Source organism: Bombyx mori, chromosome 26 (assembly GCF_030269925.1).
Source record: "Bombyx mori chromosome 26, ASM3026992v2".
In the NCBI taxonomy this organism is placed as follows: domain Eukaryota; kingdom Metazoa; phylum Arthropoda; class Insecta; order Lepidoptera; family Bombycidae; genus Bombyx; species Bombyx mori.
Window position 1 is genome coordinate 1609451 of NC_085132.1, and position 22935 is coordinate 1632385.

Below are 22935 nucleotides of genomic sequence, written 5' to 3' on the forward strand. Positions count from 1 at the left end.
GCCGACTCCACCTAGTGAGATAAGGTGGATACAAAGAAGAAGAAGATGAAACCAATATTAACACTATTATAGAGCTGGAGTGTCGTGTTCGCAACGTCGAAATTTCTAGAACCAATCGACTGTGGAAATCGTGGTAAAAACCCTTCAAACAATATCGTATTTATGAGCTTAACGAAAATTATCACCGGAAACTTTATTTAACAGATTATTATCATCGTCGTAGGGAACGATCCAGTTTACGCGCGTAATACTGGCTTCCTGCAAAATGGACGTGTCGAGTTTACAACGTAATCGTCGACATGATAGCGATAGTTTGAAGGAAACTCGTAAAAACAGCAGAATGCTCGTAAATTTTTATCGTGCGAAAATTCGTTCGAGTAAAGTTTTATAAACTTTAAAAATTTTTCATTGCAAATTGCAAAATGACGTTTAATGTTCTATGTTGTTCGTAGTTTTATTCAAAGGTATTGTTACATTGTATTGAGAGGATAACAATTTAATACAAGCCAAGTTAAAGTTATAAAATCAACAACATTGTATGTAATCATGTAACAACATTGATTTCTTTAGCGGATTTTTTGATAAAGTAGTTATTCTGAATAAACGCCCGTTCTGAAAAAACACGTCATTTCTCATCATCCCGAACCACTCACTATCGGTGCTTTTAGGCACTCTAAGCACCGGTCTCCGTTGTCGTCGAACCCGTCAAATGCGACCAAGAGTTAGTGCAACCTAGCCCATAGACACAACCCTGAGTTTCTGGCCGGATCTTCTCAGTGGGTCGCGATTCCAAACCGAAAGTAAATTCAGCAAAGCACTGCTCTTGCGAGGTCTAACGTTAGTAAGCCCTCCCAAGTTGAGCTCTGTAAGATTACTTACTGAACTGCTAAGTTGGAATAGCCCCTTATGCTACCAACGATTAAGTAGCAGAAAAAAAAGGTAGTAAACATTGATTAATCTAGTCAAGCTCAAATTAGTTTAGATCAATAGAGAAGTAGCTGCAGTATGTACAAATTACACATAAATACCGTCCGATTACATGCTCTCACACTAATTAAATTCTTGTGCTACTAGAGCAAAATTTTACACACACTTTCTTTTTTTTTTTTTTTTTTCTTCCTACCTAAGCTGATAGCCCTAGCGGCTATTTCAGCGTAACCCTAACTTTAGTAGGTGAGCTCACGGGGCTCAAACCTGACGATGTTGCTAACACGAACCCTAGCAAGAGTCGTGCTTCGCAGAATCTACCACCGGATCGGAAACGCGACCCACTGAGAAGATCCGGCGAGAAACTCAGTGGGCTGTGTCTGAGAGTTAATTTACTCGTCGAGCCCTTCGTCGCAAGCGACGGGTTCGACGAGAACGGTGACCGGTGCTTGAAGTACCTAAAAGCACCGTTAGTGGATCAGGAGGATCCGAGATGACGTGTTTAGGGCGACGTCGACTGCTTTCCATTCTGTCCGCAGGATCGGGAATGAGAACTAACGTGTATATTGTATAATTTATGTATATAGTCTGAATTAGAAATAAAAAAGAAGGTAAACGTTTAAAAAATGCAATTACCTATTAAAAAAATTTAAATTATGTAACTCTATAAATAAATACTTGTTAGAAAATAAGAAGTTGGGTGAATTGTTTTATTTTGTCCATTGAGGGTTTCTTCAGGTTTAAATATGTAATAAAGGTGGTTTATTAACTGTTTAGTATCTGTGAAAGTGCAAAAATGTAGGAAAATGACACAAAGCCGCAGAACGTAGCTTCTCGGGATCTTCCAAGAAGTCCACTGAAAAAGTCTCCGCAAATAGCCACCATTTTACTAAGATTATATTTCATCCTATATCATCTCATCTCATTTCTTTTAATTTCATCTCAATTCATTTATGTTTCAAAATGATCAACTTCATATCATTTTTCAAGAAAGAGAATAGAATGTAAAATAAATAGGTACAAAAGATTAGGCTGTATGATGTGATACCTTCGCCTTTCCACTTGGAAAAGTGGAACTGCTACTGTCAAAAGTGAAGTGTCAGAGCTGCGCCAATGAAACGTCAAGCTTCGTGAATTGTGATAAATTTCATTGAACAATAAAGTTAAAATTAATAATAATTTAAATTGTTCACGATGCCGGCTAGTACATCGGACATGGAGCCGTTAAGAGAAAAGGCCTTCCAGGATTACAGAAAGAAGCTCATGGAGCATAAGGAAGTCGAGTCACGACTCAAAGAAGGCAAGAACATTTTTTGCCGAATCATCAACTCATTATTTTGAGTTTCAGTAATAACTAAACATATTACAGTTCAAATAATTTTGTTCATTTCATAAGTGCATTTTTAATTATTATCAAATATAAATAGGATTTTATTAATAAAACTAAAATATTAATCTTAAGCTCTGGTATTTTTTTGACACGAAAAGACAGTTTGACAATAAAACTTAACAAAAGACTATTCCTTGTCAACTCCCCTTTCGTTTATATTCTTAGTTCATTCATTAACCATAATAAATAAATAAATAAAATAATAATATTAAGCTGTAGTTTGTCTGTCTTTTAACGAACTAACCCCTGTATATATATTGTGTGCGTCTTATTTGTTTTAGGTACATCAACAGCGATCCTGTCGTCAAACATTCTTAGCTACTCACTTAATTCTTAGTTACAATCCGTGACCTTGTTCATTCACGAAGCCCGCTATAGAAAGCAGAGTAATACACTTGTCACTTGACATTAGCAAAATCTAAAAGGAAATGCCATAAACCCAATAGATAGATTAGTAGGGGAATTGTAGCAAGAATATGTTCTCTATGAAAAGCTGATCAAAATTGACAATGAAAATTCAAACATTTTCAGGTCGTGACCAACTAAAAGATTTGACCAAACAATATGACAAGAGTGAAAATGACCTGAAAGCCTTACAAAGTGTTGGACAAATAGTTGGAGAAGTCTTGAAACAGCTCACAGAAGAAAAATGTGAGTACTCATACAAAACTAATAAGTTTTTATGTTTGAAACTTAAATATCATTGTTAAGCATTAACATATAGACGCTTGAAAGGCAAACGTGACTAAGCGACAATAACTGCTTTGTACATAAATGATAGGCAACAACCATATTCGATGCTCAAAAAAAAATCTAGTTCTATTAAAATGATTTCAATCCTACAGCTAGATTCGTTAAAATAGATTTTTTTAGGTATTTCAACTTTAAATTAGTCTACTGTAAAGTTCACGCATTGTCGCTTAGTCAGGTTTGCCTTTCAAGCTTCAATATGTAGTACTTTTGATTGGAATTTGTTAATTAACTTTAATATATTAAAATCTCTCCAATTCTAGTTATTGTAAAAGCTACTAATGGCCCTCGCTACGTTGTTGGCTGTCGTCGGCAACTTGACAAGAACAAGCTTAAAGGAGGAACACGAGTTGCCCTCGACATGACTACTCTTACAATAATGAGACATCTGCCTAGAGAGGTATGTTGACTAATGCCAATTGTAGATGCACCAAATACTTACTAAAAAAAATACTCAAATTTTATTGACGTGACAACTTATAATTCGTTGGAGCTGGCTGCGCGCACGAAAAAACATGACTCATGCGGCGTTACGACAAAGAGGCACAATCGGCCTCCGCGTTCGGCAGCGTTCGACATCTGTCTCTCTCCTACTCGAGTGAGCGATGCATCCGCGTGGACAGCTGCTATATAATAATACATTTACATGTTTTCATCAAGTATGAAGTTCAGTGAAAAGTGTATGTGGTGTCAATTGTTTATAGCAACGATAATTGCGATAATTGAAAAATGAAACCATTCCATCAGTAGTTTCTTATGACGTTGTCACGTTCAACTATCGTCAGTAAACCGACTTCACAGACAACCGATTTTTTTTTACTTACATACAGGATTTTATTGATTTCCCTAGTGTTTTTTTTTGCTGATTTTAGAATCAGTGAAAGTATTTTTTCTTTAATACTTAAGTGGAGTGGTTCCATTAAGAAGTTTAATTGCTGTATCCAGTGTTGATTTGATCTATTTTAGTGTATTCTTCCTTTTATCTTTTTTTTTAGTACATAATCCTTTATGTGTCTACTATGGAATGTGTATTATTATAACATTTAATTTAATATTTTGATTTTATAAATAATATACTTGCCATCTGTACATAGGTTGATCCCCTAGTTTACAACATGAGTCATGAGGATCCTGGTGACGTGACCTATTCCGCCATAGGAGGTCTTCAAGAACAGATTAGACAGCTGAGAGAGGTATGTCTATAATCAGATATGACTTCATCTAATGACCCCAAGCCAAGGTCTGGTATCATCGATATAGCAGTTTCCAAATATAAGTTATCTTTCAGATGCCAATGGCTTCTGGCAATCAAACGCAAACCCTGTATAGCTAGTACTGATTTCAATCACATATGGTATAATCTTTATTGAACACAAGTGTGTTATTTTCACACAAGTGTATTATGTTCAATTGAACATAATAATAATTAACATTAAGATCAATGCTTTTAGAAAACCATACTGAAACATAGATAGTCAAGCAAAAAAAAGTACTGATAAGAAGCTTACAAAGCTCTCTGCAACATATTTAAGCTGGATCTATTAATGTATGTTTCACAAGCTTGAGTAACACCATAAATATGTGGACTGTTGTAAATTTTTTGTTTTTGTTTTTATGTGAGTTCAATTTTGAGTTAATTACATATTGATGCTTGAAAGGCAAACGTGACTAAGCAACAATAACTGCTTTGTACATAAATGATAGGCAGTAACTATATTCGATGCACAAAAAAAATATTCTACGTCGATTCAAATCATCTCAATCCTACAGCTAGATCTGTTAAAATAAAATTTTTTTCAGGTATTACAACTTTAAATTAGTCTACTGTAAAGTTTACGCATTGTCGCTTAGTCACGTTTGCCTTTCAAGCGTCGATATGTGTATCATTGTACACAAAGGCAATTAGTAGCATTGATGTAACAGTTATCGGTTTCCCCCATCAAGTAAATGATATGTTTACATACAGGTGATTGAACTTCCCCTAATGAACCCAGAGCTGTTTGTTCGAGTCGGTATCACTCCACCCAAAGGATGTTTGCTGTACGGACCTCCTGGTACAGGAAAGACTTTGCTCGCGAGGGCTGTGGCTTCACAGCTCGATGCTAACTTTTTAAAGGTATTTATTGTTTACCAGTCTATAGAGAAAGATAAATAATTTACACTTAAAAGAAATACACATTTCATAAGTTTTAAATTGGAAACTGGGAAATTTAATGGTTAATTGAAATCTGTTCACACACATGGACGACTGCAAAATATTGACTTAAAATAGGACTACTATAATCCTGAGGGGCTTATTAAGTGACTAAGCTATTCATCAGAGAATGGCCATTTAGTGTGTTCTGAGTATTATACCAGTGTACTGCAATGCAATCTGGTGTTTAGTGATGTGGGTGTACTATCAACATGCATTATGGTCAGATTGTAGTGATGTCCAGAGGCTCTAATAATCACGTGACATCATTTATATAGCCTCAGTTGACAATGCTGTCTTTGCACGTGTTGGTGCAGCCACTCTATCTGCTTCTTCAGACAAAATATATTATCGTTTAAGAAACAAACATTTCTTAAAACTTTTCCTCATTGCTGTGTAACACTTTATTACTTGTTAAATATATTAGATGTATTACTGGTGGTAGACCTCTTGTGAGTCCGCATGGTTAGGTACTGATACATATGCCCCTCAATAATAACGTAATATAAATAATAATGCCGACTAAGGCATTCTTGAATGCATTATCTCTATATAAAGACGATATATTGCTAAAGCGCGGCAGAACAGAGTTGGCTTGAGTAGTGGGAACACACATAATTTGTACTACTTCTTTAATAAAATAAACTCGGTGCCAGTCACCGTTTCCTTTTTTAAAAAGAACTCCTGGACCCACCCCGTAACAGTACCACCGCCCTACCTATTTCTGCCGTAAAGCAGTAATGCGTTTCGGTTTGAAGGGTGGGGCAGCCGTTGTAACTGTACTGAGACCTTAGAACTTATATCTCAAAGTGTGTACTTACGTTGCAGATGTCTATGGGATCCGTTAACCACTTAACACCAGGTGGGCTATGAACTCATCCACCCAGTTACGCAATAAAAAAAAACTGAGCTATGGATCAATTTACATTACAGGTGGTGTCATCGGCGATTGTTGACAAGTACATCGGTGAATCGGCCCGCCTCATCCGGGAGATGTTCAACTACGCGCGGGACCACCAACCCTGCATCATATTCATGGACGAGATCGATGCCATCGGTGAGTGCCAGTAGCTAATTAGTCCGTGTGTAATAACAGCTGCTTGTGGATGCAACCTCTTAGAGACATTACCGTCAAGAGCTATACATAAAGGTTGAAGTCTCCATTCTATTGTGAAGGGACGTTTTTTTTTATTATTTCCTACCTACGCTGATAGCCTTGAGAGGCTATTTCAGCTTCGCCATAACATGTAGGTGAGCTCACGGGGCTCAAACTGGAGTACTGCTAACACTGGCCCTAGCAAGAGCAATGCTCTGCAGAATCTACTACCGGATCGGAAGCGCGACCCACTGTGAAGATCCGGCGAGAAACTCAGTGGGATGTGTCTATGGGTTAATTCACTCGCCGAGCCCTTCGTCGCAAGCGACGGGTTCGACGAGAACGGTGACCGGTGCTTGTGGTACCTAAAAGCGCCGTTAATGGATCGCAAAGGACTGTGCTACTGCAGGATGGTGTTTGTAGATAATGCTGCTAGCTGCTAGATAATACCACAACGACAGGATTTGTTGGGCTGGCCCTATTCCAGGACTTCCAGGACAGGTACTGGTGGTAGGACCTCTTGCTAGTCCGCGCGGGTGGGTACCACCACCCTACCTATTTCTGCCGTGAATCAGTGATGGGGGCAGCCGTTGTAACTATACTTGAGACCTTAGAACTTATATCTCAAGGTGGGTGGCGCATTTACGTTGTAGATGTCTGTGGGCTCCAGTAACCACTTAACACCAGGTGGGCTGTGAGCTCGTCCAACCATCTAAGCAATAAAAATTAAAAAAAACAATGTCGAGATGAGCGGTGGCGTTCACGTTCTGAAATCTCTGGGATCCAGTAACCACTTGCTTATACTTACTATTATACTTTCACCCATACAAAAGTAAGATGAGTGTGGTGGTCAAGTATCGCTGGACCTTAATGAGCTATTAATTATATTCGCGCAGGTGGGAGACGTTTTTCCGAAGGCACGAGCGCCGATCGAGAGATCCAACGTACCCTGATGGAGTTGTTGAACCAAATGGATGGTTTCGACTCCTTGGGACAGGTGAAGATCATCATGGCCACCAACAGACCAGACACGCTGGACCCCGCTCTGCTGAGGCCCGGAAGATTGGACAGGAAAATCGAAATACCCCTGCCCAATGAACAGGCTAGGTGAGTTCAGATAAGGGAAAGCAAAGCGATGCAAGCTTCGTTGGTCTAATAGTGAAGACGGCTATGTAAATATGAATCCAATACAAGTTAAATTTTATCAATTTGTGTTTTCTGAAAATTTACAAAATCCTTTATTCAAAATAAAATATAGAATAGGTAATATGTTACTGCCATCTACAGGAGCAATGAGAAACTAATCGAAGCGAAGCCATCTAGTGACCGACGCCCGTAAACATTTTTGTTGAGTGCTCGAGTTCTATATCTACAACTAATTTATGTGTATTATCTATGGTGGTACCTACCCGTGCGGGCTCACAAGACGTTCTACCACCTTTTTTTTATATTGCCCTTGTAGACAGACGAGCGCACGGCCCACCTGATGGTGAGTAGTTACCGTCGCCCATGGACTTTAGCAATACCAGGGGCAGAGCCAAGCCGCTGCTGCCTACTGCTACCAGTAAAAGTCCAATGTGTCGAAACCCTGTAAATGTTTCAGATTGGAAATCTTGAAGATCCACGCGTCGCCGATCGCCAAGCACGGCGAGATGGACTACGAGGCGGTCGTGAAGCTTTCAGATACTTTCAACGGCGCGGACCTGCGCAACGTCTGCACGGAGGCAGGACTCTTCGCCATCAGGGCCGAGCGGGAGTACATCATACAGGTCCCACTCGAAATAATCTATTTATAGCTTAGATGCGTGAACGAGCTCACAGTCCACCTGGTGTTAAGTGGTTACTGGAGCTCATAGACAAAGGTAAACGCGCCATCCACCTTGAGATATGAGTGTAAGGTCTCAAGTATAATTACAACGGTTGCCCCACCCTTCAAACCGAAACGCATTCTTGCTTCACGGCAGAAATAGGCAGGATGGTGGCACCTATCCGCGCGGACTCACAACAGGTCCTACCACCACCTACCACCATTCCCATAATTTGTAACGTTGTTCAAGTTTGCAGTGTTCATACAAATGCCATTTGGTGTATTTTTTATAGCACTACAAGACAATGTAACCCGTCGAAATAGCACTCTAGAATATCTGCGTACCTTTTTTTTTTACCTACCGTACCTTTACCTATTGAATAATGATAAATCTTCTCCATTCCACCTCAGGAGGATCTAATGAAGGCCGTCCGTAAAGTAGCCGACAACAAAAAGCTGGAGAGCAAACTGGACTACAAGCCCGTCTGATTTTAAATTATAATTATCATGTGACTCATTTAAGGGGCGCCAAGAAAAAAGGTTTAGAACCACTGACTAAATAGGTAATTCATTCGATTCAAACTTCGCTTAAATAAATGTTATGTGAACCAAAATAATTAGAACACTAAATTAATACACTTTAAATTTCAACAACAATGGTATCTCGAATTGTACCCATTGATGAAAATCAGTGCACTGTTAGAAGTGTGTTAATTAAAAACGATACAAAAAAAAATATTTTAAAGTTTATCGTGTACGCAATGTGTCGCAAATAAACATCACTATAGATTTGTATCTCGAAAGAAATAGAGACATTAACGAATGTTGGGTCCTTAAAATTTTCTTGAAATTTATTTTTAATAGGCTGCTGCGTAAATTGTATTTTTTTATTTACACGCTTTAAGTTTTCTCACGTGTGTTGAAAAATGTTATTTAGTCATTGGTTCTCAAACTTGTAAATCACACCTTAAATGTTTTACTGATAATTATTTTAAGAATGCAGTTTCAATGAACATTTGAAATTCGAAGCACGAAAATGCTGATCATTAGTGTTAATCTTTTTTTTTTTAAACTATACATTAGAAATAAAAATCTTTCACAGTATATCTGTGCGCGATTAATGTGTAAAAGTGTGTAATAAAAAAAATACAAGTTTTGTTTTTGTTTTTATTTATTATAAAATGACATTTATTCGAATTCATTTATAAAACAATATAAATATTACATATAAAAACATGATGTAACTTAATATTTGAAATATTTCAAATTTATTAACGTAACATGCAAACAATGTTCTCGGATACTAACAGTCAACACCCTGTCACCGAGGTATATACAGTCATGAACTGAATACTTAATAAGGTCCATAGACCACTTGCAAGACTCTGGCTGTGGTGATTGGACATTCTTGAACAACAATAAATATATTTACAATTTGTTGTATTTTTATGTTGTGTATATGATTATATATGTATGTGAATATACGAGTATATTATAGTGAATATATATAGATATATGTGTAAACTTTATAATATTATTATCATGATATAATATTGTGTACATTGTTGTGTGTTATTTTCGCAATAAGTAATGCACCTACCACAGGACTACACCACCCTTGGTTGACTGATAGAGAATGCCTCAGGTATTAAGTCCAACATTGCACCTTTGTGCATGGAGTTTAATAAATAAATAAATTAGAAACTAGCAAAGAAACATCCCGAGATCCGTCTGAAGATCGATTCGAGCATCCGTCTATAGCTCTTTATTAGTTAACACTAAACATACCATAACAGGTCAAATGATCCATTTTGAACTCTTGCATTGAAAATGCACGTGTCGTCTTATTGCTTTTGCACATTTGACGTCACGAATTTTTCTTACCAATTACTCTACAGTTATTATACTTTTTTTTTTGTTTGTTTTGTTTATTTTGAGAAATACTTTTTTTCTTTGCGGGATTCGAACACCGATGCATCGCTTCAACACGAATGCACCGGACGTCTTATCCTTTAGGCCACTACGACTTCACATACTTGTCGCATCTACCCTTTATGGTAGAAATAGATACCAGTAAGTGTTGGTATGATTAGTGTTTAAGTACAAAAAACAGGTTATTTACCCTGAGTAGGGGGTGCTCACTGGATGAAGTCTGGCAGGGTGCCGCCGCGACGCGCCCTTTCCACGTTCTCGTAGTAACACGCGAAGTCAACGTAGCCCTTGATGCGCACGTGCTTGTCGTACTGGCGGCCCGGGCACGTGTCGACCGGGGACTCCGGCGAGCTGGACTCCATCTCATCTAAGAGCGTGCTGGACTTGGACTGCACGACCGGGTTGAAGCGCACCGAGGCGCTCCTGGGAGGCCCGGGCTCCGCCCCCGCGGCCGCAATAAAGTTAAAGTTCCTTATGAGCAGCGTGACGTGAGTGTTCGATTTGGGCGTCAAGTTGTTCTTGACGCAGTGGGATATGAACTCCTCCTCGATCTCGTGCAGGACCGTTTCGCTGACGGCCTTGAAGTCTGTCTGCTTTCTGAAGTGCTCAACGATCATCTGGGCGAGCTGTTTGTTCGTTTGTTCGCTGCTGCCCCTCGACTCCTGTATGCGTTTGTAAACGCCCGCGCTTACTAGGATCAGAAATCTGAAATGTTTTTTTTTTTTTTAAATTAATTTCATACATTACTGAATAATATTTTCGTACTAACCTGCAATATTGAATATATTTTCGTACTAACCTACAGCTGTCGTCCAGGACGATGGGTCCGTGTATCTCCGGGGAGGCCACCACGGGCTCGGACGAGGCCGGGCTGATGCTGGGAAACGCTTTGTACAGGCCCTTGACTAAATAATTCCCCAGACATCTGGTCCCGGTTTGGTTGCCGAGGTATTGCGCTGAAGAAACGTACATAATCACTTTAATAACACCCTTTATGCAATAAACTTACTGATGGTAGGACCTCTTGTGAGTCCGCGCGGATGGGTACCACCACCCTGCCTATTTCTGCCGTGAAGCAGTAATGCGTTTCGGTTTGAAGGGTGGGGCAGCCGTTGTAACTATACTTGAGACCTTAGAACTTATATCTCAAGGTGTGTGGCGCATTTACGTTCTGGATGTCTATGGGCTCCAGTAACCACTAAACACCAAGTGCGCTGTGAGCTCGTCCACACATCTAATCAATAAAAATAAAAAAAACATTGTGGTTTTCTTCATTTTTCATCCTTAAATCAGATTGCTCTCATTTTTTTCTTTTTCCTTACCTAAGCTGATAGCCTTGAGAGGCTATATCAGCGTAACCTTAACTAGTAGGTGAGCTCACGGGGCTCAAACTGAGGTGAGCTCACGGGGCTCAAACTGGAGTGTTGCTAAGACTGACCCTAGCAAGAGCAGTGCTGCGTAGAATCTACCACCGGATCTGAAACGCGACCCACTGAGGAGATTCGGCGAAAAACTCAGTGGGCTGTGTCTGTGGGTTAATTCGCTCATCGAGCCCTTCGTCGCAAGTGACGGGTTCGACGAGAGGGTTAATTCGAGGAGGATTCGAAATGACGTGTTTAGGGCGATCATCATTGGGCGTCACTTCGGTTTGAGCACCGTGAGCTCACCTACTAGCTAAGGTCGCGCTGAAATAGCCTCTCAAGGCTATCAGCTTAGGTAGAAAAAAAAGACGAATTCACTCTCGCTCTATCTCTTTCTATTCCTATACTATATGCTATTATATTATAGCGTAGTCTGAAAGCGACTATAATCATTCATGGGTTCGGGTTTGAAGTGCGACACAGTCGTTATACAATACATTTAGAACCTACACTGCCTGTCTCAAGACCGGTAGTGTTCTGCAAGTGGTGATGTCCACGGACCTCTTAGTAAGCAATCTAATTCCCAAGTAAACAGTAAGACCTTTAGTTCAATAACCACTACAACTGATAACATAAAAAACATGTACATAAAAAATTGTATACAGTAATTCCCCTTTACAACACGGTGGTCTTATAACGCGTTTTCATATTACGCGATTTCAGTATCTCGTTTAACACGGGTATTCCCCCATATAACGCGGGGAGTTTAAATGTTATATTTATGTACTGTGAGATTTATAATGATTCGTACAATTCATAAATAATTTCGTGTACTTTTGCACATTGTGTTAATAGTGTTGTTATAAAATTAAATTAAATTTATTTATTTAATATGTGTTCCTTAGTTTTGCATTATAAAAACATTGGTTATATTGGATTTAATTTTGTACATAACGCGTTATATAAGGTCATACCATACAAGCGCGTTATACGGGAATTCACCTACAACGTGATTCCTATAACGCGGAACCAATATACCGTGTTATAGGGGGGATCACGGTATATTGTATAAAATGGGTGGAGGTTCAAGTTGCCTAGACAACAAATGACCTAAAATAAGGTATTTGAGAAAAAAAAAACTCACCATTCCTCAGTTTATTAACGTCTAAGCCTAGCTGAGACAGTCTGAGCAGCTCGTCTTCGTTGTTGAGACTGTGGTCAACGGTCAGCTGCACGACCCGTAATACCGAGTTATCATCCGTACGACATAGCAGAGCTCTACTTTCACCTATAAAATTAAATTGTTCAATTTTTTTTTTTGTGTTAGTAACTACAATGGTTCTTGTAAGATAAGATCCCTTCCAGCCCCGTGCCAAAATGGATAAAATTACGATCATCTATTTGCAAATAACTGCCCGTTTATTGTATTGTATCTGAATAATATCAACTAGTAAGGTGTGTAGATGAATAGAAAAAATTAGATGTATTTATAATGTTAGAGGGTCGACTGCTTTAGCTATTCTAAGTGACATATTATATAAGAGCACACTAGAGATAGGACCCGTAAAGAGTTTGAATCATTCTGAACAATATGATACAAAACAAACTATTTAGGGCGAAGCAAAGTATGCAACACTATTTTGCATATGTTACAAGTTTAAGTAGATGATGACCGAGCTTTGCTTGGCCTTTTTTTTTTATAACGCCATCTTGTTGTGTCTTTAAAGCAGTATTATAATAGTAATAGTATTATTATTCGCCAATAGATGTCGAGAAGAGTCATAAATTAAAGTTGATTATTGAAAACACGAACAAAACAACATTTTCTGAAAATAAATCGTAGCTGGATCGATTTATCGCCCCCGAAATCCCCTGTATACTAAATTTTATGAAAATTGTTGGAGCCGTTTCCGAGATTCAGATTATATACATATATATTAATATACAAGAATTGCTCGTTTAAAGGTATAAGATAGTAAGAGCGTCCTTGTGAGGTAGTAAATGGTTTGATTATGGAATTTAATATTTGCTAATAATTTTTTATGAGAGAAGATAGCAATAGTCTAGAATAATAGATAGAAGTAATAGATAGTGGTAATAATCTGTGCATTTATTCATCCTTGGTTGGTAATACAACAAGACTCCCAACTCATGTCTCAGTGGGATACATAGCCCACCTGGTGGTAAGTGGTTACTGGAGCCCATAGAAATCTACAACGCAAATGCACCACCCACATTCAGATATAAGTTCTAAGGTCCTCAGTATAGTTACAACAGTCAGTATGGTTCACATGATTTTATAGAATCTCGGAGCCACATAACAATATTACTACTGAATTTAATAAGAAAACACTCACCAACATTAGCAACAAATAGTTTATTTTTGTGCACTAAAGCTACGACCACAGTAGCACCTCCGGACAGATGCTGGTCTATTTCTTTTAAGCGAGACAATATAATTTGGCGATTCTGAAATTTAAATTAAAGCACTTGGATAAAAATCCTCTGACACTAAAACATAAACATCCACATTCTAGCATATAATATTTTAATTTAAGGTTATTAATAACGATAATAATTGTATTTATATATGTCGACTTTTGTCCTAAATATTTTTATATTTTTTTAATATTACCGTACATTTGAACAATGGCAGTGTGAAAATGAAGTAAAAGTATACCTTGTATTTTATGATTAATATACCTTAAATGTTGTTATATAAAAGAATAATCGAAACTGCCAGTACATTCTAATCTTTTGTATATACAAAACAAAGAAGAAATCAAAATGAGTACCTGAGTCTCACTAGAAGTCTGCAGCTGATATTGCAAACTAGTTCTCTCTGCTATCATTCCATCATAGTTTTCAATGTATGCTTTCTCAACTGACACAAAGGCATTCCTATATATAAAACGAATTAATATTAATATCTCGACCCATGTTCCATCTTTTATACCATCTACGCTCTATTTGCTCAGCGTGTATTTTATTTGCAAAATCTTCCATATATATATAAAAATGAATTGCTGTTTTTTTTTATTGCTTAGATGGGTGGATGAGCTCACAGCCCACCTGGTCTTAAGTGGTTACTGGGGCCCATGGACATTCATAAGGTAAATGGCCCACCCACCTAAAATGCTGTTCATTGCTGACCGATTTGGCTAATTTTGGTCTTGAATTATTGGTGGAAGTCCAGAGAAGGTTTAAATAGAAGATATATATCATGAAAATGCTCGGAATTAAATAAAAATGACAATTTTGTTTTTCCTTTGATGTGTCCCCTCCCCTGTTGAACAGATTCCTTTTGTTTGTTTTAAGTTTATTTTATACAAAACTTTAGGTCTTTTATTTATCGATTGAGGCACTACGAAGTCTGCGGGGTCAGCTAGTAATTGATATTTTATCCTATTTGTATAAAGTATATTTCATAATCCAAAGCAACAATAGTATCTCTCTTATACACCCTTATTTATTTATGATAAATATATATATAGTTTTTACCTAAGTCTGTCTCGTATCTCTTCATCTGTGTTGGCTGAGGGTGGTGGAAATAATATTTCAGCTGCCATTCTTTGCATGATAAGCCTGGCCGCTTCAAGACCATTGTGTGGCTCAAATACTCCATATAAACAACTATGAGAATAACATTTAGTTTAGTTATAAGTTTGTATTTGTATTAAGAAGCGAATTTTGGTGTAATTTATATTTTTTTTCTATATTAAGGTAAACTTAAATGCAAACTTATTTTTAATGCTCTTCATTTATTTAAATAAAGAAATTAAGGATAATATCAACTGCTAAATCTTTTAAGAGTATTTGTAATATCATTTATTCACTATGCAGATGCAAGATGCTTTTTGCAGAAACAGCAATACAAAACAGGGTTGAGGACTTGCAACATTTTGACTTGAGAAAGTTGATATTAAAAGCTCTTGTTTATTTACAAAACTTTAATAATAATTGATGAACTTCGGAATTTAACTACGTATTTCTAAATTTAAATGACCGGGTTTTTTCTTCACCTATAGTTACATTTGCCGTCATGAATTCTATCTTGGACACAATGAAGACAGAGACAAATTTAATGTATTTTTTTAACCCTATACTATTGTGACATGGTTAGATATACAAAAGTTATGATAAATTAAACTTACAAGTTATCCTCTGTTTGACAGAAAAAACATAAATAATCATCGTTAGCATTTGAGTGTCCTCCGAGCTTTGAAAAATACGAAGCTACACACGTATTCCTGCACTTCGGAAGATCGTCAGTCCACGGTCTTGCTATCATATTGCTATTTTTACCACTAACACCTCAATTCACAGCTCAAATATTACTTTTATTTTTTATTTCATGAAACAGACCTTTTGTTGAAAAATGACCAAAATTTCTTAATATAGAGCTAAGACCAAGTTGAGACTTGATCATCTTAAATCATCAAAACGATTTTTTAGTTTTAGAGAATGCTAAATTTTGAATCGGTTCTTAATATTGTCACTTTATCATTTTACTTTCATTTTTACACTAGTTGTACGGCAAAGTTAAATAAATGAAAGTACCTAACATATTAGACATAAAGGTTCAGCTAATATTTACAAAATATTTATTATATTTTCTTCGCAAAAGTAAAACTGAATCGAATGACAGGAATCGAATCGATTCCCAAAAACTGAAGGTTCGTAAACTCAACAACCCTTCTGTCGCCCCTTCTGTGCAGTTTCTATTTTTATTTTAATGACACTTATTTTTTTCGTTCAAAAATTTAAAGTACAATTCTAGAGTTCAGAAGTTTTCCTAACACTATTGAAATTTAATAAAAATAGTCGTTAACTATCGTTTGACTATAACTTAAATTCTTATTTTTGCCACAACATAGAAATTAGATGTAAGAAAATCTTTTTTCTATATTTTACCACTTAGTGTTCGTTTGTTCACTTAACTAACGTCCAGCCCAGTTTTTGTTTTTTTTTACTCATCAAACATACGGTACATTTGAGATAGTACAGTACTAATAGAAAACTGGCATGTCAAACCGTATTTGAAGGCAAGTCCCACGCCTTGGTTAGTGATAATAAGAAAGGACAAAGTAAATATTAAGGGACTGTAATGAGACCATTAACTCTGAACGTCAGCTAATTTTTTATCCATTAAGGCTGATAATGCATAGTATTTTTTTCGTGTTGATGATGCCTTCATTTAATTTTTAAGCCACGATGATTTCATAGTTAGTAATTAATCATCAAGACAGAGCGATGAGACCGGTGTTCGAATCCCACAGGCAGGTACCAATTTTTCTAATAAAATATCTTATCGTATCACACGAAATGTCCATGTAAGACGGTGTAAGATGGTTCCACGGTGACGGAATAACATCGTGCAATAAAACTAAAAATCCGTAAAAATTATGATTTACGTAATTTCTAGGACGTATGTTCGCATAACCCTGCCCGTGTCGGCGGTGTATCGCGTTCCTGCAGGCCGGATCTGACCCAGCGAGGTCCTGGTCGTAGTATTGACCGCGAGAGTCCCCCTAGTTTGACCGAGTTCTGACCCCGGGCGGAAATCGGACGTCGGGTGTGAGAGTGCAAGGGGAGTCGTTTGGTGTAGTAGAGTCCTAGATATATCCTTGAGCCCGCAGCCTGCCTCCAACATCTGCAGACCATCAATTCTCATATACCCCGCGTGCTCCATAGCCGCGGATACCTCATAGGAGGCTCGGCCGTCGTACTGTTAAAGTTGAAACTTGTTAAGAGCTCCGCCCGGCTCTGTGTGCTTAGTGCGAGTTTTATAACGTTCTCGATAGCGTAAAAGTTAGCTCATATTTGTATAGAATGGGATCGTTTGCCTACGTTTGCCGCTAGGGGCACTGTTCCAACTGCATACAGAATTGAGTTCACTTTTACGCTGTCGAGAACGTTAAAAAACTCGCACTAAGCAAACTGGTGACTTCTTATCACGAGGCGGGCCGTGAGCTTATCTACCTATCCTATCAATAAAAAAAATACTTATATTATAGCAGGATTCCTGTCGAAATCTCATTATTGTTTTCGTCTTAAAAATCAGTCCTACGAATATTACTTCGGAACCAAAAATGATTTAGCAGTTCTTTCTTATGTCCCTCGGAAATAGGCCTGCATAATTTCAAAAATATTTTCTGTTCACATATTTTTATCGATACGACGTGGATGATTAAAATGAATACTAACCAACAACACAATCAGGCCACCCACTCATAGGCAACCGCAAAAATCAAATAAATTCATTAAATATTGAAACATTACTCTTTATATACCTACATAACTTACTTATTATTACGTACAATTTATTTGATGCCTAATTATTCACACTAAAGATTTATAAATTGTAATTTGTAATATAAATGTTAAGGAGTATATATTTTTCCTAATGAATTGCACAGAGGGGTTTAAATCTTTCTATCATAATAATAACATATTTATACTTCGACTCCAAAGGACCGCAAAAGTAAAATATAAAAGTACCTATTCTATACTATTCTATACAAAAAAGAACAGAAACCTTAAAAAAGATGCAACGAAAGTGAAAGATAATTCAGTTTTTTCTGAGTTCACAGAAATAGTGCCTCATAATAATGTTGGAGATTCAGTAAGCTCGGTAGGTAGGTACCTAAGTACTTTGAGTAGTAAAGATGAAGTCATCTTGTTACTCAATCAGTAGGCGTTTTTCTATTGCTTAAATAAACCTATGCCTACTAAACTATTTTAATGTCGAAACTCGCGGTTTTTTATTGCGAAATAGACACGTTTAATTTATAAGGTCATGCTACTATTGTCATGAATATGTATAAAGAAATTTAGCCTTTACACGATTACAATAAAGAATTGAATCGTTCGTTCTCAAATTAGCAATGGTTGACAAAAAAAGCGTGTGCAATTCACACGTGGTAGAAGTGAAACCTTCAAAAATGTTGGCTTCAAGATGACGAATGTTAAATTTTGGGAAGAGGATAATAATAATTATAGGTTTTAGTTATAATGATCAAAGTGATACAAAGTTTGAAAATTATGTTACATTTTATTCGTGTTGATTTACATAGATTTATTCAGAATGTTTTATGTACGAATATTAGGTACTAAGTAGTGTAAGTTCCAAGAGAACCACGAATATAAGAACCATTATATAATGCTTCCCATCTCATTTTCTCCCACGTTAAATTTTATAAATTTATGTGTCGTCTCTTTTTTATCGCTTAGATGGGTGGACGAGGTCACAGCCCACCCGGTCCGTGGTTACTGGAGCCCATAGACAAGTACAACGTAAATGCGCCACCCACCTTGAGTTATGAGTTCTAAGGTCTCAAGTATAGTTACGACGGCTGCCCCACCATTCAAAACGAAACGCATTACTGCTTCACGGCAAAAATAGACAGAGTGGTGGTACCTACCCGTGCGGACTCATTAGAGGTCTTACCATCAGTAATTACGCAAATTATAATTTTGCGTTTTTTATTTTTATAACACGATGTTATCCCTTCACCGTGGAAATCAATCGTGAACATTCGTTGAGTGCGTATTTGTCTCTAAGCAATACAATTTTTTAACAAGATAGTGCTCATGAATCTATCACCGCTGAAATGAATACCGCATTCACTGTACCTACCTATGTAGCAGAAACTATGTCTGGGAACGTGGATCAGTGGTTGTAGGTAATATACCTCCTTTAAGTCAGCTCCGGTGGCGTGCTGCGTGATGTTGAGTATAAAAGAAACAGCATCAATTGTAATGAGTATAATTACACCATTTTAAATGCAGGTTTGTCCTTCGAAACAAACATATACTAGATTTAAACTTTATAGGCCATTTAATAATTAGTAAATAAGGTAGTTTAGAAAATATTTTAGAATACAGGTTTAAAGAAAGTGGCTCTGTGAAAGCACTCTCAGGCAAAATAATTCATTTAATAATAGATTCATAAACTAAAATTTGATTTCTGTAATCTACCTTCAGACATGTAATTAAACATTACAATCCATTCCAATTTTATTTACTGGTGGTAAAACCTCTTGTGAGTCCGCACGGGTAGGTATCACCGCCCCGCCTATTTCTGCCGTGAAGCAGTAATGCGTTTCGGTTTGAAGGGTGGGACAGCCGTTGTGACTATACTGAGACCTTAGAACTATATCTCAAGATGTGTAGCGCATTTACGTTGTAGATGTCTATGGGTTCCAGTAACCACTTAACACCAGGTGGCCTGTGAGCTCGTCCACTCATCTAAACTTTAAAAAAATAAAATAAAATAATTAAAATTAACACGAGTCATTGATTAAGCAGTTTATATTTTCAGATCGGGTAGAGTGCAAGGATATTGTGGCTTGGCTGGGCACTGACAGTGCCGATGTTGAAAAACATAGACAAAAGAGCTATTTGATTACTTTTAAAGGCCAAAATAATTTAAAATTGCTATTAAATACCATCATAAACAATTTATAATCAAATAAAACTCAAACATCCGACCAAAGTTTTATTGTTTAGATAACCTTAAATCTTCAATCATTTACATTTTTTTGCTATTTTTTATATATTTTTTTACAATAATTTTAGCTCATCATCTTGAGCTACCTGTGACTAATTTTATAAACCTATGTTTTTTCAACTGATAAAAAACTTGTAAGCAAAATTGGACATGACTAACAATTTTTTCTAGAAAATACTTTACATTTTCAAAAAATGCCTCCTTTATCTTAATACATTCATACCCTTAACTGTTTAATGTCAATTTTAAAACATTTTGTATTAATTTCTCAACAGTAGGTTTATAACACTTATCTAATGCCTATTTGAGAATCAATATTCCACAATGCTGAAAAGGTTGATGATCTATCAAAAACAATTGCATTTGAATGGGGCTGCACGGTTTCCAGAGCCATCACTTAGAATTAAAAATTTAGTGTCCCCGTACATCACATCACTCTTTCCAAACAAATGCAATACATGATGAAGTTCATACACCCAGGAACGTAATGAAATAAAAGTGAAAATCATTCTTTTGAGACACAGATGGCTTCGGAAACCCTTGACATGTAGGTGAGCAAATTAAAACTATACTTGTGGTTAATTTAATCAGTTTTCTTGTCAGCTTTGGTTTCTGATTCGGGTTTCTTTTCTTTCTCCTTCTCCTTCTCGTTAGTTACAACCTCCTTGGCCTCTTGTTTTGAGGCTTCGTCAAAGTTGCCGACGAGGTTAGGTACCTCGTCGTCTTCCTCGAGTGGCTTAGGCGCGGCAACACTCGACGCAATCCTTTTCAGTCGGTTCAAGCCGTCGGGTCCGAGCTGGCTGAGGATACCCGGGAGCATCTCTGTGGTCTGCTTATTCTCCCCGTGTCCGGTAATCGCGAACGTGTTCGCGGCCAGCGACGCTTGTGCCTTCGGGTTGTTAAAGTGTATCACAGTACCGTCCTCTTTGATCATATTTACCTCTTCGATGCCAGGAATTGTGTTCACTGACAACTTTTTGAGCGATGACTGCAGTTTTTTGTCATCTGTGGCCGCAGTAACGTGAACAACCTTCTTCTTGCGTCTCGGTGTGCCCTTACCGCCGATGCGTACTTGCGACTGGAGTTTCTTTAATTTTTCGCTGTTCATTCTGCTGTTTTTAAGCGTAAATTGTGTTAACGTTAAAACGGGGCACTTTTTTATGACGCTATTTAGTTATTACAAGACGCGACAGTACGAGTTTTCCATGTAACTTGATCGTATGCACGTGTTTTGAACACCGGTTAGTTACAAAGGGAAAATGGTGGATTTTGACGAGAAGTTATTTCTGACTTGCAATTTTTGCATATGGCTACAACTGATAAGTTTCATTTCACATTAGTGTGAATGCATTGCTGAGAAAATACAATTATTTGTGAATTTGATTTTAAGCTATTTTGTAAGCCAGTCAATATGGATATTTTGAGTTGATATTTTTAAATAATAAATTATAAATACCTTAGAAATTTAATTTAGTAGGTTTCTTTCAGAGGCGTCAACATATTTACGTATAATGGAACAAATAGTGTTGCCAGATCCACGCCTAGTTGAGCGCCATCTAGAATTATTTTTAGGAATGTTCTATAGCTAAAAATATTACTGTATTTGACTACTAGTGTACACTGACAGTGTCACAGATGGCGTTAAAAACCGAAGAAATATAAATTTTAATTTTAGCAACTAGATGTCAGTAGGTAGGTAATTTCTAGGATTTACTTGAGTTTGTTGTTCATAACACATTAACATAACGTAAGACTTGAAAAAGTAGATAAGTTGAGTTGAAAAATCCATAAAGTTGTTAAAGATTTGATTTTAAGAATGCTTGGTTATTTATTTATTTCTCTAGGGTGCGCGAAACGGCATTCGGACTCACGTTCTATCAATTGCAATCTGTTAACGCAGCCCACATCGTGATGGTTACCATTCATCTTGAGACATAAAGTCTCAACTATACCATGACCATGACTATCAGGGCTGTCGTCGTGACGCAAGCTGTTCTCACATTACCTGATTACATGATAAAGGCAAAAAATATTTTTTTAAACTAATCATTTTATTTCATCAGGCGCGTTTGTTAATAGTTTTATTTAACTAATGAAAGCCACTTGCCAAATTAATTAGGTACCTAGAGATTTTTCTTCTAAATCAAGACAATCGGTATAGGTCAGGTTATTCGCATTATTCGATAAAAATACACCGGCCACTTAAACCCCAATAACCAAAGATATATTAATAACTGAAGTGAGGTGATCCGATAAATACAATAAAAGCGTAATAATAATTTTAGAAGTCGTCGTGGCCTAAAGGATAAGACTCCGGTGTTTTCGTGTTGAAGCGATGCACCGGTGTTCGATTCCCGCAGGCGGGTACCAATTTTTCTAATATAATACGTACTCAACAAAATGTTCACGATTGACTTCCACGGTGAAGGAATAACGTCGTATAATAAAAATCAAACCCGCAAAATTATAGTTTGCGTAATTACTGGTGGTAGGACCTCTTGTGAGTCCGAGCGGGTAGGTACCACCACCCTGCCTATTTCTGCCGTAAAGCAGTAATGCGTTTCGGTTTGAATGGTGGGGCAACCGTTGTAACTATACTTGAGATCTTAGAACTTATATCTCAAGGTGGGTGGCGCATTTACGTTGTGGATTTCTATGGGCTCCAGTAACCACTTAACACCAGGTGGGTTGTGAGCTCGTCCACCCATCGAAGCAATAGAAAAAAAATAGTTATTTTTCTGTGCATTTGTCCACATTGACATCTATAATTATCGAGTCAATGGCAATATGACTTTCATTTATTCTTCTCATACTTATTAAATTTGAGCTAAAATTTCTATTTCATTTTATTCGAAGGATCGTAATAAAAACAAGATAACCTAACCTTTTTTTCATAACCGATTTTAGAATGCAATGATTTTTGTTGTTATTTTAAAATAGGCTAATCACGTGCAATTTTTACAGAT

The 22935-nt window shown here is 37.1% G+C and overlaps 3 protein-coding genes across 6 annotated transcripts; 1 reads left to right on the forward strand and 2 right to left on the reverse strand.

The window, feature by feature from the left end:
* The first annotated feature begins 1996 nt into the window (after positions 1-1996).
* Positions 1997-9320, forward strand: LOC733024 (26S proteasome regulatory ATPase subunit 10B). Of its 2 annotated transcripts, XR_009976767.1 has the most exons (10): positions 1997-2227; positions 2849-2968; positions 3331-3467; positions 4162-4260; positions 5034-5183; positions 6195-6318; positions 7254-7464; positions 7961-8126; positions 8576-8869; positions 8975-9320. XR_009976767.1 is itself a non-coding variant. In NM_001047019.1 (9 exon segments), coding segments are annotated over 9 exon segments (1191 nt in total). In that variant the 5' UTR covers positions 2045-2121; the 3' UTR covers positions 8654-8987.
* Positions 9318-16195, reverse strand: tab1 (tak1). Of its 3 annotated transcripts, XM_038020531.2 has the most exons (8): positions 15612-16195; positions 14959-15090; positions 14253-14358; positions 13815-13926; positions 12602-12745; positions 10896-11052; positions 10287-10801; positions 9318-9571 (listed from the first exon to the last, which is right to left on the reverse strand). In XM_038020531.2, the coding sequence occupies exons 1-7, from the start codon at positions 15746-15748 to the stop codon at positions 10303-10305; spliced, it is 1287 nt and encodes a 428-aa protein (XP_037876459.1). In that variant the 5' UTR covers positions 15749-16195; the 3' UTR covers positions 9318-9571; positions 10287-10302.
* Positions 16196-19944: 3749 nt separating this feature from the next.
* On the reverse strand, positions 19945-21488 carry LOC101747148 (transcription factor BTF3 homolog 4). The gene has a single exon (XM_012696249.3). The coding sequence runs from the start codon at positions 21075-21077 to the stop codon at positions 20553-20555; it is 525 nt and encodes a 174-aa protein (XP_012551703.1). The 5' UTR covers positions 21078-21488; the 3' UTR covers positions 19945-20552.
* Between the last annotated feature and the right edge of the window lie 1447 nt (positions 21489-22935).